Source organism: Hetaerina americana, unplaced genomic scaffold (assembly GCF_022747635.1).
Source record: "Hetaerina americana unplaced genomic scaffold, ioHetAmer1.1.p SCAF_3, whole genome shotgun sequence".
Classification (NCBI taxonomy): Eukaryota; Metazoa; Arthropoda; class Insecta; order Odonata; family Calopterygidae; genus Hetaerina; species Hetaerina americana.
In genome coordinates, this window is record NW_027286874.1 from 63,987,070 (window position 1) to 64,005,732 (window position 18,663).

Genomic DNA, 18,663 nt, shown 5'->3' on the forward strand with positions numbered 1-18,663 from the left:
ATTGCCGAGGTATGCTATGTTTAAAGTATATACGTAAAAACTTCAACGAAATATTATATAATTGATGAACAATTTCGATTACATTTTCAAATTGAATTATATAAATGCTTTGATGTTTTTGCACCATCTTTGACCCATCCGAAAGAGAGTCCGAAAGACCAGTGTTAGGAATAGAAGTAAGGCAGGGTTGTACATTATCACTGGTGCTGTTCAATGTATATGTGGAGGAAATAATTAAAGAGGCATGGGAAGAACTGAAAGTAGGAATGAAAGTGGGCAGGGAAGTCATAAAATCAGTTAGGTTTGCTGATGACCAAGCTCTAGTGTGTCAGTCAGCCAAGGGGTTGCAAGCATTGGAAATTCAGTGTGATTGATACGGAATGAGAATTAATATAACTAACACAAAGGTCACATGGTTTTCCAGAAAAAGGAAGGCAAAGTTAAACGCTAAAATGGGAGGATAAAAGTCAGAGGAGGTGGAGCAGTTTGCATATCTTGGTAGTGTTTTCGACCAAACTGGTCAAAGTAGAAGGAACATAAGGAGAACAATTGCACTAGGCAAAGAAGCTTTCACGAGGAGGAATGAATTGGCTGACAAGGACATTGAGCAAGGATGTTAAGAAAAGGCTCATTAAAATTTCGTATGGAGTGTAGTTATACACGGCACAGAAACATGGATATTGAATAAGGATGATAGGCATATATTGGAGGCTTCTGAAATGTGGGTGTGAAGAAGGATGGAGAAGGTGAAATGGAGAGAAAGGAATATAAACAAGGAGGTGCTGCATATGGTGGGGGAGGATAGGGGATTGTTGAGAGAAATCATAAGGAGACAGGAAAGATAGATGCAGAGGGTATTTATCAGCAGGGGGATGTTGAAGACTGCAATAGAGGGGAGAATGATAGGGCAATGAGGAAAGTGCAGGAATAAGATAGGGATGTTAAACGGAATGAAGGGAGGAAGAAGGTATATGTAGTTCAAGAGGGGCTAGTTATAGAGTAGAATTGAGTTATAGAGTAGTAGTTAGGTTTTAGAGTATGATGGCAGGGGAAATCATTTTGCAGCAGGTATCTATAATCAAATATCAATAAACTATTTTATTAATGTGTAAATATATATTATATTTAAATATATTACTTAAGTCTATATGATATATTATAATTATCAAAATTGTATACATTAATTATCTCAGTTGGAGGTTGTAGGAGGCCTATGAATGCTTTTTAAGTACACACCTTGGGTTGAATTATAAAGGCCAGTTTCTTTTAATAACCATAGAAAATGCTTAAAAAGAGTAAAATTCATCCCTCGGACATTTTTTAGGTCCTCCCTGAAGCTCAGCCTACTATGCATATCACAGTTTCTATCATACTCTTTCAGATGTGTCAAACACAAATAGGCCAAACACTGTCGCCACAGTGAAGCAGTATTTTCTTTTGCATGAAGGAGTGGGTGAGGGCAGTTTCCAAACCTCCGGCATACAACTACATCAAACTAATACTACTATATTTCAATTTGAAAATATAGTCGAAATTATTCATTTAATTGTATAATAATTTATCAAAGTTTGTTCTTAACATAAAAATTACATTAGACTGAATTTCATCATTTAGTACATATTTTCATACCAGAATTATTTTAAATAAGATTTTTGACCGTCACAAGTGAAGGCAGGTGAGCACAGGGAAGGAAGGAATACTTAATTTTTTATGCAAATATTGTGTGAATAATTAACAAAACATTCCAACTATTGATGGAATTGCATATTTGAACGATTTTGAGCGGACATCAAATTATAGGAAACACAAATAAGTATTTTTTAAGAGTCAAATTTGAAAAAAGCACCTTTTAACCAATTATGGCCAGTATCTTAATTTTTTTTAAAGCAAAATTGACAGAGAGGCATATATTTATCATAATTAACTTTTTATTCCTGCACATAAGTAATTGGCTTATCTTTTAAGCGAAGCACATGAAATCCAAACCTCACCTGATATCAAATATAGTTCACTGCAATACATTCCTGCAATGACATCATCTTAATCTGAGCATTTTTATCTCTAAATTCATTTTTCTTCTGCATTCCTGGTTTGAGAAAATTTCCAGTGCCTTCAATCATATAATAGCCTTTTATCCTTGATCTAATGGCTTACTTGGTTCTCTTTAATTCTTTCACCTCTTTAGACCTCTGGGATTTCTCTTACAATTCCATTAATATGTCCTCACAGGGAGATGCTAGGACAATTGCAGTTTTGATTCATTTCTTTGCCATTCATTTCTCAGATAACTTCACCTTAGGTTACGACATCACAATTTACTATGGATGGAAAGAATAGAACAATTGACGATTGGAACTTTTTACCTGTGCATCAGGAATCCAAGAATGATGTGGTATCGGTTCAAACTTCCATTTTCCCACCGGAGTAGTAAACCCATTATGATCAGAATAAATTCGAGTAAAGGCACTTTGGAATAAGGAATAAGTTGAATGAATGTGAATGATAGCCCAGTTAACTTAAACTTATTTATTTTAAATTACATCTTTGAGCATGTCACACAAGTAGAGATCATTGGTAAAACAATATAATGGCAGCTAATAATACTACAAAGTAAGGAATAAACCAAACTGAGGAGCTGCTATTTCCAGACATCATTTGAGGTAGAGCATTTTTCTACACAAATGAAGACGGCTGTATAATTGCGCACTCTTTTTAAAACATAAAGCTTTGGTTGAATGTTAAGTATCACAGTAAACATGTCAGCCACCTTTGGCCAAAACCAAGTAAATAATCATCCACAGACCCAGATGATAATTTACGAATGAGCAAACGCTCCAGCTGCAAGCAACAAAAAATGAATCAATCAACAAAAGGAGATATAAATTATAAAAAAATACACAATCTGTAAAATCGACCGAACAAAGGCAATTGCAACTTCCTTTGTCAAATGAGCATTTATACTGATTAAGTTTTACATGTGATAAAACTGAACAACTAAAATGTAGAAACCATTTCTGTGATTGTTTTAAAATGAACTTTCTATATTCCTTTCAGCTAACCTTTAATACACAACACACACTACACATAAAATTTTCATTCCATCATTAAAAAATAATTACTTATACATTAGAAAATGGATGGATATTCTTTCACATCAGGGCATTTGGACGGATCATTTTTGGAGCATGAATTAGACCTTTGGTCCCAATATTATTAAAATTCCACACGCAAATAACCATTTCTTATTCTCTAATAGAAACTTTGAAACAACTAATTCCAATAACACTTCAACTGTGATGGCTGGATGGTCTTCAGACAACCATAGCGCATTAATGGCAAAGAATTATAACACAAAACATAAACAACAAATACTTGTTCACAGGACAAGTACATTTAAAATGAACTCTTTCGAAAAATAATATTTACAACAAAGACATCAATGAGCTGAATGAACACTAAATTCATTACCATGATTATGACAGTGTTGACCCTGATTTTATCACAACGAGCTCACAACCAAAATGAATACATCATAAACAATATCATTGCACATAAATAATGATAGCAGTTTTTGTTTTGAATACCTTAAACATTTGTTCAAATAATATTACCATGATAAATCATTGCATTTCTTTTTCCAGATTATATTCTAATGTGCAGGCCCAACATGAAAATCTACTCCCTGCCATTCCATCATCCTTCCTCATGGGCACTATGAGGAGCAAATGAGCCACTTTAAATTGCATACACCTTACCATTGGAGCGAAATAGAGAACCCCTCTTCTCTTTGTTCAATGCTTTATCCTCTATTTCCTCTTCTTCCTCCTCTTCCTTCACTGCCTCGATTTCTTCCACTTCTGCAATTTCATCCTCATCTCCATGAATGGCAGATGCCCGGCTCACACTTCTGCTTTCCCGCCTGTCATTCTTCAGCATTTGTGCTACTTCAGAGCTCAGCTTAGATAGAGCCGAAGCATCAACATAATATGTCAAGCTGGTTCCAGTAGGCAGAACCTCTCTCATTTCTCTGAGCAAGCGGAGGACTTCCTCTTCATTCTTTTCCCTTGAATAGTGCTCTGCCACAAAGGCATACACATCACCACGTCTCACCGCATCTTCACCAGAAACTTGCCACTCTTCCAATAATATTTGGCAACGCTGGATGGCCCCTTCAGGATCTTGTTTGTATTGTCTGACGATTGGAATAAAATTTATCACATGATTAAAATTTTTTATACTTAGTCTCCCTAAAAATCTTACCAGCCTGATGTTACAGAATTAAAAAAATAACAAATTCAACTGACCATATTAAAACTCATTTACCCAATTGCAAAGAGTTGCAAACACAGGCGCATATGCTCTATGAACTTCATCTAACTTGCCTTCGATCTCTTTCAGTGTTAAGCCTTTGAAATAGCAGTTTTTAATCACTCCACAAAACTAACTATTTTCAATTTTTCTAAATATAAAAGTTGTTTCAAATGATGACTACGAAAATGAAACCATATGATGGATATAGCTGAAACTTGAATAGCAGTCTAGTGATAAATGAGGCTTACTGAAAGCAAGCCTTTTCCAATACTACAGGGGCTTTGTCTTGGATTTCCTCAGGAATTATTGAATGACCCAAGTAGATGATGTATTAATGTAGCTTGAATCACAAGGAATTTCAATATTCCGTACTGCCACTGGTTCAAGTAAGGGTTGCTTTACTACTTGAGAACAATCTGTCCCTATTAGTTAGCAATCGAAGCATTTGGTTGAGTTTAGTTTTGCATTAATTTTTACTACCACAGTATTATTTTTAGGTTAATTTACTTCGTGAAACAGCTGATGTCACGACTCATCCGTCACAAAAATTAAACAAAATCAAGAGCTGTAAATTGTAATGAAATATTAAGTCAGATGAGTGACTTAAAGGAATTCGATTACCTGACAAGATATATAGCACAAAACTTCATGATAAAGCTTTCATCAAGATGTAATTACTTCAAGGCAATAACCTAATATCAATATAAATCAACTTTTTAAGCAAAAACATATTATCATTCTTGATAAATTAAATTAGAGGTTTCATGTAAAAATACCTTACCTCTGAATTTCAACAAAGTGCCTCACAAGACGAGTACGTCTTTCAATCTCTTCGCCCTTCCTTCGTACCTCTTCACTATTTACATTACTCCCCTTGGAAATAGTTCGTGTGAGACAAACTTTTGCTTCTTCTAAGGCACTGAGAGCTTTTTCATAGTTTTGGAACTCGTCAATTTCAACCTGTAAATCATTCAAAATTGACCATATTAACATTCATGCTTTACAAATCTTGGCAACCGACTGTGGCATTTATTTGCATTATGCACCAGAGTGAGCCACCGGCATATGCACTTTTCAAGGTATACAAACTAATAAATAATATAGCTTCTATGTACATGTATGAAATAGGCGAGGAGGAACATGAAAAATTTCCTCATCTTATGGAAGCTTAACACTACAGTTAAAAAATTGTGAACTGGTAATCAATCATATAAGAGAAGAGTGAGAATGTGGGAATGAACCAATTGAAATTAACTAGTAAGTAAAATTTCAATGCAACAATTTCAGAGTGTAAAAATCATTCGCCTTGACTGGGATCCCAGTCAAGGCGAATGATTTTTACACTCTGAAATTGTTGCATTGAAATGCACATTAGCGGATGACTCCGTTAAAAGTTACTGTTGCTGTTGGAAAATTTAAGGAAAGAAGATAACAGATGCTTCATTAACTTGAGTTAAGCTGCTCAAATAATTACAAATTGATTGATTAAGCAAACATTTTCTAGGTCCATTTGAGCATCATTAAAGAGGCATACACAAATGATGGAACTCAAATGAAGATATCACACTCGTAGAATGTAGAGCAAGAGTGAAAACTAATGCGCATAAGATTTTACTGCATATGTTTTTGCTTGTCAACTTTCAGCCATAATTTTAACACAAAAAACATATTGGATTGATGTTTAAAGCTATTCCTTTGACCTAGTTTCATTGATTAATACCTTAATCAAGTCATAATTTATGCAAATAAAAAGGTAAGATGATAAATTTTTAACAAATGAATCCTGAGATGTACTTGAAACACACATTTGGCCCATATGACACAGAGCAGCAATTGCACTGCATTTTCATGCTTATTTTTCCCTTTCTTCACATCCTCAGCCTCAAAAACTAGATATTTCCACAGCATATGCTTCCAAAATTTGGAGCTCATGCATAGAATAATTAAAAAGAAATAAAAAAAAACCTTTTCACAATATAAGAGATATTTAACCAAAGAACTAAATTTGGTGATGAATGAATGCATAATGAATAATGAAATGAATTGCATGGATATCTACATAATCATACATAAAATAGACTTGCATGAATGAATGTTCCCTCTTGATCATTTAAAAGGCAATAACAAAAAGTTAACATATCAATAAAACACACAGCATACCTCTGCACAAGCCATATAGAAACTTGCTAATAAATGTTGTGCTCTCCCTTTCGTGTAGAAGGTGATTATGTTCCTCATAATACTGGGCTCATTTTGCCAATCTAATGATTGAAGATAATTAGCAGCCATGACATAGATTTCCCGCTGCCGTGATACATTGGCAAAGAAAACGATTTTTTCTGGGTCACCAATTCTTAGCAGGACTTTCATGGCTTTAATCTGGAACGAAAATAAAATATCAGAACTATATCCAATGCAGAATAAATTTGCATAAACATGCCTTCTTCAGAGTCTTCTCCAAATTTATAATTATAATACTTCCTTTGCAAAATATGATATGTATTCATTATATTAAAAACAATCAGTAATCCCACATCTGTGAAGAACAAGTTACCTCTGAAAAGCAACTGCAAAAATATTTTCACTAATGAATATTATGTAGACTTGAGGAAAGGTACAACGTGATTCCATCATTTTTTTATATAGCAAACTATTTCAGCAGGGAATTGCAACAGTAATTTTTTTATGCTGAAACGCAGTTAAAAGTTACATGAACTGCAAATCACATTGACCACTTTCCATGACTAAATTTTTGCGTAATTCGCTCACATATTCACTACAGTCTCCCGATTCAACAAAAAATTTAACATTGCCTCTTTTTTATATTACTGTTTGCATATAAATTATCATATCATTATAAAAAAACATTTGAATTTAACAAGAAATTAATTTAGAGTAGACAATTATGGTTTCTTAGTAGATGGAATGGCACACTAATATTTGATAAACTTGTACAAAACCTTATTTCCTGCTTGCGTGTATTTCTTGGCTCCAAGATGAAGGTTTCCTTGAGATACAGCGATTTCACCCATTTTCTCTAACAGCTCAGATCTTTCTGTGTCACCATCTCCAGATGACTTATCTTTAGCTTTTTCCAAAGTGAGCTTTTCAGCTAGTTCATCAGTTAATGGAACATCATGCTGCATGCATAAATCTAATGCTTCATTATACTGTAGAATAAAGAAAAGAAAAAAATATTTGAATTATCTGAATTGTCATGAACATGTAATGATATGAAACCTACTTATATGAACATTCAAAATTTCCAAGATGCCACATGAACTCCAGTGGTTTCTTTTTGCCACCAAATAAAATCACTGAAAGTTTACCATGCGTAATTTTTGCACATTTTTTTGTCAGGGATGCAATCAGTAATGTCAAATACTTTGCCTTTGGGATTGTGGTTTACAATCAATGAAAAGATAGTTAATGCATATTGATTTTAAAGTGAACTTCCATACTGAGTCATCCTCCAATTTTAACTTTAATGGCATTTACATTATTCATTTCCCATTCCGTTTCTTTTCCAATTTTGACATTCAGGTAATTGGGCCTTTATTGGTAATGGGTACAATAAAACATTCTGGGCATTATTGACTCCAAAGAGCTTCTTGCCTACTATGTACAATATATCTAGTTAGGTATAATGTAACAATTAATGCTGCAAGGAATTTTCTCAACCACTAATAGTAATTACTTTGTACTGGTCTCACAATGACAAGAGTTACAAGTTGACCATTTGAACAGGTGGTAACATGAGGTGGAAAAAAAGAAGTGTTATTAATATTACTTGCACAGGCAATAAAAAATATAAATTGAGACACATACAAGTTGAAAGTCTTCAATGCTAGGAACATTTTACATTTATTAGTGCCCACCTAATCTAGATGCCTGGTCATATTTAATGACACTTAACACTGTTTTAAATATGCTATACGTTTAAGTTTTACATGTCTGTACTAGAGGTTTGATACTGCAATTTATTTAGGATTCCCATTTTTCTAAAGTGAATATGTCAAGCAAATGTAGAATTACTAGACTCTTCTAGTTAAAATAAGACATTATTAGCCATCTATTTTCAAACAGTTTTAAAATATAAACAAAGTATAATTCCATGCACATTTTCTGTTCAAAAGGTTCCCAAATTTTTGAATAGGATGCCTACAGTTGGTCATTTTTTAATCTGCTTGGAGACATTGTGCTTGTAGAAACTTCCTTAATAATCACCTTCAACCACTTTGTTGATATCTTAATTTGTCGATCAAATACGGATTTTTATGTGATGGAGGGTTCATGGAGTGCAGTGAAAAATCGGTTATGTGGAAATGAGCTCTTTGAAGAAGTAGCGTTCGGTGAAATTCTGCATGAAACTCTGCAAATCCTCCACTGATACCTTTGAGTTGATTACCTAGGCCTATGGGGAGGATGCTGTGAAATGTACCATGTGCTTTGAGTGTTTACCCAGTTCAAAAAAGGGCGGCAATCAGTGGAAGACAACGAGCAGTCTGGAAAACCATCAACAGTGATTGATAACCCCCAAATAGAGAACGTGAATTATCGCGTTCAAGCAAATCGACGTTTGACGGTCAGGGAACTTGCTGAAGAGTGTGGCATCATGATTGGTTTGTACTATTAAAACCTGACTGAAAAATTGATGATACATTGAGCCACCATCAAATTTGTGCCTCACTTGATGACAGTAGACCAGAAACAAAATTGAGTTCAAGTCTGTCAGGAACATGCTTGATCGAGCTGAGGAGAATGAAACCTTGTCCAGGATCATAACAGGTGATGACTCACGGGTTCACAGATATGACATCAAAACAAAAGAGCAATCTTCCCAATGGATTGGTGAAACATACCCCCACCCCAAAAAAGCTGGACAAGTTTGCTGTCAAGGTGATATTAACTGTTTTTTCAATGCTATGGGGTTTGTGCATGAATACCTACCTAAAAGGCAAGAAAAGCAATGCAGAGTACTATCTGGGGGCTATGAAATGTCTAAGAGAGAGAATCAGGCAAATACAACCCAAAACTTTGGAAGGGCAGCGAGTGGTCTTTTCGCCACAACAATGTTCCAGCTCATTTGTCTCTCAGAACTCGTGAACTTTCAGCCAAAAACAAGACCACTGTGCTTCCCCACCCACCCTACTCACCGGACCTGATTCAATGCAACTTTTTCCTGTTCCCGCACTAAAAATCCTGCGCAAAGGAAAAAGTTTTGCCACCATCCCAGAGATAGAAAAAATTTGACAGGGGAGCTTATGAGTACTTCAGAAGAATTCCACGACTGTTTCATAAAGGGGAAACACCACTATAGGGGTAAGTGTATACTTTGGGGAGGAGACTACTTTGACGAGAACCCTGACCAATAATTTGCCAGGGAAGTCTTTTCTTTGTTGTAAAAAAGTTCTGGAAGTTTTTGAACAAACCTCATACCAAGTAACCCTTGGACAGGAGACTTAAGAGGAACTGCTTATATGAGGGCTAGATAGTTGAGATTTAATTACACAAGTTTCTATTGTTTTAGAGAATATTACCTTTTTAGCCATGGCAAGAAGATTGACTGCCTTTTCATACTGCTTATTCTTGATGAAGAAAGTAGCACATTTTTGTGAAAGCATTGGATCAGAATTGGCATTGAGATCCATGGCAATATATTGTAATGCATTAAACTGCTGTGTTCTGCAAAAATGAAGGACAAAAGCAATAACATAATAATATGTAGCTAAAGTCTGAACGTCAAAGGAATTGTTATATGAAAAGCATCATTGTAATAGAAATATCATAATGTAGAAACTTACCTAAAGGCTAATTCTAATGCCATGTGCAGCAAACCTGCCCTATGGTACAAATGGACAGCTTTCTCGGGAGCAGGAGGATCTGCATTTTCAAAGTATCTCCCGGCATCAAGTTGATCATTGGATCCAGCTGTCAAAGCAACACTCCACAGTTCTTCCTTCATATCATATTCCTAAGCAAATTCATGAATAAATCATTATTTTTACACCAAATATATCAGATTGTCATTCATTCCATTTACATTCAAATATTCAACAGCTATAACTAACTAAATAAAATTTTTAGACAAAATAATTATGGACAAAATGTTTACAAAATATTAACTGGAAAATGCCAAGGAAAAACTATGCACATGATTGAAATTAGGCATTTGTCAATTTTTTTAAATTGCACAAAATACATCAAACCAAAGAAATTTTGCAGTCCTCTTTTCAATAAATATAGTGAAAAAAACATTTTTTTTACTTTGGATATGAAACAATAGCATCTGCAATGCAAATTAATTATTTTTACTCAGTCAAGGGCTCCTAAATTCTTTTTTCACACAAGCACGTGTTCTCTACCATCTGTGCATCCACAATTGTAGCAGTTACTACATCTAAGTTTTTACATATATCAATCTAACCCAAGCCAATGGCATTAACACTTAAAAAAATACCCTCTCTCAACTGCATGACCAACATCATAGTGGCACTCGATTGGATTGGCAAGCTAACTGATAACTGTATTTTTTAAGATGAAAACTAACATATATTTTATCATTACCTTGCATACACGTATGGCATTTCCATAGGCACGTGCTCGGGTGTATGCCCTGACAGCGCCTTCTATTTTACCCCTTTTCTCTAGCTCTCTCCCAAGTTCGAACAGAGCTGGTGGGTCAGATCCAGCAGATTTCTCCGCTGCCTCAATATCATTGTGAAACCGACAATGTAGGCGAACCTGCGATGACCTGTCATCCACTTCTTCATAAGCCGTCAGTGCTCCCTGTACTTCTCCTTTAGTTTCAAGTCTCTTGCCCCACCAACTACCAAGTACTCTGAAAGTTTCCAATAATGTTTTAGCATTTATACATCAGCAAACTACCTTTCCAATCATATTAAACAACATCTGCTGTATCATCTTATTGAAATTTCCAAAAATAAATATTGAGAGTTAATCAACCAGTTTAAAGGCAATGAACATCATAGCAAAAAAGAAAATTCACTTTTTCCAAGGGCCATCTAAATATGAATGATAGCCACTCCTTGAGAATTTGAACTTTTGCTCATGTTATGTTTGACATTCACGTTTAATAGACAGAGTTAAATCGGTTTAATTCAATTTTAACATATCCTCCAAAAAAATATCCCAGTTTCCTAAATTTACATGAATGCATACCCTGTCATTAAACAAATTCCATGGCAGGGATACAAGTACCAATTGAAAAGTATTGCTAATGAGTAAAGGTAGTAGGGATCATTTATCAGAATGGATTAGGGGTGGAAACCATCATGCTGTTGCTATCACTTCTTATTCATGGAAAGAATATTTGACTTTTTCCATTAATTAGAAGTGATTACAACAAAAATAAAAGCTATATTTATACTTTTAAGCTGAACATTAAAATACAACATGACCAATGAACGTATTTGCCCTAAATGTTTTCAATGATTTCAGTCTAGTATTTTAATGTTACTTTTCTTGTCTTCAGGGGGTCAGTTTCTATCAAAGGGTGCAACCCTAGGCCAGGAGTAAACAGGAATGTTTATCTCTGTAAAATCACACAAGTTTCCTGTCACATATCTTATTTACTAATACTTGTCTCCAGTTTATAATTCTACTACTTTAAAAAATATTTATCACCCCTAAGCACTTACTGATCTTTTGTCTGTTTCATGTAACTTTCCAGTAGCTCTTCATGGCAAGATAACATCCTTGGAACTTCAGTACGGTGAGTTTCTGATTTTTCATACATAGTAATGGCTCGACTGATATCTCCTAAAGTGTATAAGATGAAAAAATTAATAACAATAAACTAATTAAGGAGTTTTGGCAAAATTAATGGATTGAATAGTTACAAAACCTCACTTCCTGAGGCTGGTTTACTTGTTCGAAGTTTTTAATACTTTTAATAGATAAAAGCAGAATAGTGTTGGATAAATACTAATTTCAACCAGGAGGCATTTTTTTTTTTAAAGGTAATCTACCGGTTAAGGTAGGTTTTTGGATGGACACAACTACCAGACCAACATTTTATTACTCCTAACAAAACACAAAATCCATCATCCTATTCTATATCAGGTCCCTCTTCATCTCTGAGTACTTTCTTCCTCCTTTCATCCCGTCCAACATCCCTATCCTGTTCCTTCCCTTTCCTCTTTTGCCGAACATTCTCCCCTCTATCACAGTCTTCAACATCCCACTGCCGGTCAACACCCCCTTCAGCCACTTTTCCTGCCTCCATAGGATTTCTCCCAAAAAACCCCTCTCTTCACCCACCATACCAAATACTTCCTCATTTGTTTTCTTCTCTCTCTATTTCACCTTCTCCATTCTTCTCCAGACCCACATTTCAAAAGCCTCCAATCTACGTCTATCCTCCTGCTTCAATGACCACGTTTCCGTGCCGTACATAGCTACGCTCCATATCAAAGTTTTTACGAGTCTTTTCTTAACATCCTTACTCAACGTCCCCGTCATCAACTCCCTCCTCCTTGTGAAAGCCTCTTCTCCCAGCGCAATTCTCCTCCTTACGTCCCTACTACTTTGACCTTGTTGGTCCAAAACACTACCGAGATACGTAAACTGTTCTACCTGCTCTAGTTTTTGCCCTCCTATTCTAATGTTAAGCTTGGCCTTTTTCTTTCTAGAAAATCGCATAACCTTTGTTTTATTAATATTGATTCTCATCCCATACCTGTCGCACTGAATTTCCAATTCACTCAGCAATGCTTGCAACCCCTTGGCTGACTGACAAACTAAAGCTTGGTCATCAGCAAACCTAACTGATTTTACGAATTCCCCGCCCACTTTCATTCCTACCTCCAGTTCTTCCCATGCCTCTTTGATCATTTCCTCTGCATACAGGTTGAACAGCAACGGTGATAATGGGCAAACCTGCCTTACACCCCTTCCTAACACCCCATCCGGACTCCTCGTTTCCCACCCGCACCTGGGCAGTCTGAGACATGTACAGGTTGAGGATTAGCCTCCTTTCCCTCCAATCTATTCCTATTTTCTGCAGAATACTCATTAGTTTTTCCCAATTCAGTCTATCAAATGCTTTTTCGAAATCTACGAAACAGGCAAATACCTCCTGGTTGTGTTCAATATTCCTCTCGATTAATAATCTCATTACTGCAATGGCATCACGCGTACCTCTCCCCTTCCTAAACCCAAACTGATCATCCCCTAAGTAATCATTTGCCCTACTCTCTATCCTTTTGTTTATGATCCTGAGAACAACTTTAGCTGTGTGGGATATCAAACTTATTGTCCTGTAGTCCTCACAAGATGTAGCCTTTACCTTTTTCGGAATAGGAACTAAAACTGATCTCACTAAGTCTTCCAGCCAGATACCTTCCTCATAAATACTACGAATGAGCCTATATAGCCTCTTCCTCCCACATTTTCCTAAACATTTCAATAGTTCCGCGGGAATGTTATCCACCCCCATGGCCTTATTTAGTTTCATCTCCCTTAATGCCCTTTCTATCTCATTGTCTAGTATGCCTGGACCTAAGCTGTCTTCCTCTACGTCATATTCTTTTTCAATGTCTAACTTTGTTGGTCTGAGTTCTTTACCATACAGTTCTTCTATATACTCCTTCCATCTCTCTTGGATCTTCCCTGCGTCAACTATTACCTTACCCACCTTATCTATAACTGCTATCGTTGATCTCCCTTTCTTACTTCCCGATAAAGATTTAACTTTGCTGTACAGCGTACCGATTTCGCCCTTCCTCTGCAGACTTTCCATATCTTCGCACTGCATCTTCCACCATGCTTCTTTTGCTTTATTTGCTGCCCGCCTCAATTTATTGTTCAATTCTTTGTACTTCATTTTGATCAATTCTGTATTTATATTCTTCCATTTTCGCCGCTCATCCATCTTTGTAATCATCTCATCCGTGATCCATGGTTTCCTAGTCCTTTTAGCGTTAACGGTTCCAATAGTGTCTTTAGCAGCCTTAGACAACCCTTTCTTGATCATTTCCCATTTTTCTTCGATAGTACTAAGCTCTTTACCATCCTCCATGATTTTCTCTACCGCTTGTTTGTATTCCTTCCTTTTCAAACCATTTAATGCTTCTACATTCCATTTTCTAACTCGCCGCCCCTGCCTTATCTTTTAGAAACGTACGCTACATTTCATAACAACTAAATTGTGGTCAGAGTACGCATCTGCTCCCGGGAAGCTGTGCGAATTTATCACACTGTTCCTAAACCTGTGTCTAACCAGGATATAATCTAGCTGATATCTTCCTGAGTCACCTGGCATATTCCATGTATACCTGCGTCCTTTGTGGTGTCTAAACCAAGTGTTGGTGATGACTAGCCCCCGTCTCCTGCAGAACTCAACTGCTTTCTCCCCGCGGTCATTCCTTTTGCCTAAACCGTAGTCTCCCACCTCATCACCATCTCTTCCCTCGCCTACCGTCGCATTCCAATCCCCCATCACTATCAAATGTTTCCCTGCAGGAACACACGCGATTACGTCCTCTAACTGGTCGTATATCCTATCGATCTCTTCTTCTTAATGGTTGCTCGGTGGCATGTATACCTGAATAATAACTAAGTAGTATTCTATCCGTTACCTGCTCTATGTTGATACGCTTCTTCCTACCTCTTCATTTAATACTATGGCAACCCCACGTTGGCTCTCGTCCCCGCCGCTGTATATTATTCTATAATTATCACTCCAGTAATCCCCGCTATCTTTCCATCTCACCTCGCATAGACCTAAAATATCTATTTTTCCCCTTTCCATCTCTCACTTAACATTCTCCAATTTCCCTGTCCTCATCATTGTCCTAACATTCCACGTTCCTATTCTAACCAATTCGGTCTCCTTTTCCTGCGTCTTCTGTCCTGCTGCTTCTGGTTTTCCCTTGCAAGGGTTTCGTGGGATGACGACCGCGGAAGCCTTGCCTCCCCCGCTGCCGGGCACGACACACGGCCGATTGGGCCGAGCCCCGTGGTTGCCAGGACTCAAAATATCTGTATAGTCCATCATATTTTTCTTGGGAATGATAATTGAGATGGTTTCCCGTTGCCTTCCTCAATAGTGTTTTTAACGTGACACCATCACTTACTGGCCGCCCCACTGGGGTTAGACGCCATCGCAGCCGCCTCACTGAGGGACAGATGCTGCGTGGACTACCTTTCGTCTGGCTCCTAACCTTCGACCTATCTGGCATGGGTGACCCTGCCAGGAGCAATAATTATTACTCCCGCCAGCACAGCTCTAGGGGTCATCGGAACGCACAAGCCCTTCCACCACGTCAAGGTTGTAGTCCGGGGAGGGATATATTTTGTATAGAACTACAATGGTCTAGACATTATTTTATTACATAGACCTTAAAACTACTTGCAACCACTGTAGAGCCCAGCACTAATATTACGAACTCCATCAACACACCTCTCTCTTCTCCCCGAGTACATTGCTCTGGTGACATGCCAATGAGAATTGATTGGAGTCCCCATTTGACCTCTAAATTGGAACATAATTGGCTATCAATGGTTGTTGACCCTCCACCTAACCAATAATAATTCCACCATCATATTTTAATGAGTCTTAATTTTCCTTGACAAACAATAAGGTGCGCAGGGGATTTCAATGTAAAGCTAACCCACTAATAGACAATACCAACAGCAATTAGATCGAGAAAAATACAACTATACAATATTAAGCCCTAAATATATAGTAAATAGTATATATCTTTGAGTATAAGTCAAAGTGTACTTTTAAGGCCAAAATGCCAATTAAAACCCTGAGCTTGCAGCTAACTCAATGGTAAGGAAATTAATAAAAGTTATTCTCAACATTTAGAATTAAATGACTCATCAAGGAAGTCTGCACAACTCGTGAGTAAATGTATATTTTCAGAAAGCAAGTCACAAAGCAAATTATAAGACAAGTATCTCACAGACCATGTGTAAATCAAAACCAAAAGCAAAATTAATTACATAATGCATTATTAATTTCCATAGCACTGAAAATACTGTACTGAGATATTAATCATGATTTTTGTCAGTTTTTTTATAAATATAATGAAAAATTCCCTGAACATGATTCACACTGTATATTCAAGTTTGTAATAATATAAAATGCAAATCCATACATTCTTAAATATTAACAAAGGGAGTTAATTAACAATTAACTGTGTCAATCCATTACCTTGAGCTTCCAGGTGTCTAGCATAATTATAGCATGTTGACCTCAAATGAATTCTATCAAGTTCTTCTGCCACTTGCAAGGCCAATTCCCAACGATTGGAATCTTGATATAATTTATTTAACAAATCATACCGACCACAACCATTGAGTAGTTTTTCTGCTTCTGCCTTTAATTTCAAATTGGAAAAGTATTTCAAATAAGTAGAAAATGAAAATGTAAAAAAAAACAAACTTTTTAAATTTTTAGATCTAAATCTTTAGCAATAGATATGTCATATCAAAAATTACCACATTTACTAAAATCCTTCAACTAAAACATCTTATATACGTATTTACATATTTGTACATTATTCATTCATTTAAAATAACTATTCAAAAATTAAACCAATATAAAAAGCATGCTTACTATGAGTCCCAAATGTAAAGCAAGAACAGCCACTCGGACATCCAGAGGAGCACCAGCAGTTTTCCTGAGTGCTCTAGCACCAATGGCATTTCCCATATGTCCCAAACAAACAGCTCCCACATCCACTTGCTTAGTTTCAACACACATTCTAGCCATGTTCTCCCAAATTGAGCCACTTCATCATCATGCCAAATGCAATAGATACATTTAAATGCATTTCAACACACACAATATTTCTAACATAAATTAATACAATGGATGTAAACACCATATGAAAGTTATTTATATTGATAACTACTGCAAGTAGCACTGTCACAATGGAACATGATAAATACTTGGATATGAAAGTGAGTAAAATTAAAAGAGCACAGCATAACAGCAAAATACACAATACATTCAGTTCAATACATAAAAGTCATGCTTCACAATAATATTAAAAATTCTTCACTTTGAAAGATAGGTTTACTCAGATATTACAGAAATCTAAACTGACTAACCAAAAGATTGAATGGCTGTTGATTTGGCTGATAATGCTAGGTGCTTAAGATGAAATGAAAACAATATCTAAATACACTATTATGGTTCAGCATCAACTAAGTTTAAATCTGTCATTTCAAGCAAAAAAACTATTCCATTTTCATGGGAATACTGGCAATAATCTGCATAGATTTTGATAAATATGACTGGCATTAACTGTAGAAAATATTCAATTTTTCTGCTGCAGTTGATTATATTTGAGCGTAAACCAGATTTACTTAAGTTTAAGAGTTGAAAAAAGTAATTAATGGAGTGAACACACAGTTACATTTTCTGAAGAGTGGCCACAAGTATCACCATTGCTGGCATGTATCTTGCAGCACTTACCTACCACCTCACTTGCCCACCATAATCAAATGCTCGAAGGCTGACAGAAATTGTACTCGGATAAATCTAACACAAAATAGGTTTCCACATACATAAATTGGATCATTTGAATTTTGGGAACAATCACTTCCTTTGTGACTTCAACAAAGGCTAGGAAACTATATGGCCATCAGTCAGAATAACAATGAGCAAATGCTGAAGTGATATTTAATTTTTGCCTTGCACCATGCAAAAACCATTACATTGCCTTAGTGGGAACAATGTCTGTATGAAATATTTCATATTCCAGCATATTTAAGACAAATATTGGAAGTGCATTATTTAGACAAATAAATGTTACAAGATAAAATTGAAATATAGCAATATAATTACTGGAGATGTGGGATGAATTAAAACTGATCTCTTGGCTTGCTTGAAATCAGATATAATGATGAAGGGACCCAAATATGTTGAACTGTGAATTTGAACATGAAATTTATGAGTAAATCCCAGTTTTCATAACACAAGACAGATTCATGGATTTCAAGGTTGAGTGGCCACTCTGCTCCTATGGAAAACTAAAATCAACTGTATGCACCATGTTACATTATCTCTTAATCATTTTTTACACAATTATCAATACCGATTTCCAATGTAGAAATGCGACCAAAAATAGCCTTTCATTCATGGAATCTATTATAATCAATACAAATAGTCTCGAGCAAGATTCAACATCAGGCTAGTAATTATAGTCTCAATGACATCATAAAATGCAAAAAGCTCTTTACTTTCAATCAAGTTTTCCCATGGATGACAGCTTTCTCATATCATTACTTAAAGAGTTAATTTCTGTCATATTTTAGGCAACGGTATCTTCTGGATACTTCATGACGTGATCTGAAAACTTATGACTGAGGCCC

At 36.0% G+C, this 18,663-nt stretch overlaps 1 protein-coding gene across 1 annotated transcript in view; it reads right to left on the reverse strand.

Annotated features, from left to right (window-relative positions):
- Positions 1-2,558: 2,558 nt before the first annotated feature.
- The window catches only part of rempA (intraflagellar transport protein rempA), a 28,391-nt gene continuing 12,286 nt past the window's right edge, over positions 2,559-18,663 (reverse strand). The window contains exons 16-25 of the mRNA XM_071587863.1: positions 16,901-17,075; positions 16,496-16,661; positions 11,973-12,093; positions 10,879-11,152; positions 10,116-10,285; positions 9,852-9,996; positions 7,272-7,481; positions 6,472-6,690; positions 5,093-5,271; positions 2,559-4,192 (exon numbers count right to left, since the gene is read on the reverse strand). Coding sequence (XP_071443964.1) covers positions 3,736-4,192; positions 5,093-5,271; positions 6,472-6,690; positions 7,272-7,481; positions 9,852-9,996; positions 10,116-10,285; positions 10,879-11,152; positions 11,973-12,093; positions 16,496-16,661; positions 16,901-17,075 — 2,116 coding nt within the window. The 3' untranslated portion in view covers positions 2,559-3,735. The remainder of the gene's footprint in view (positions 4,193-5,092; positions 5,272-6,471; positions 6,691-7,271; positions 7,482-9,851; positions 9,997-10,115; positions 10,286-10,878; positions 11,153-11,972; positions 12,094-16,495; positions 16,662-16,900; positions 17,076-18,663) is intronic.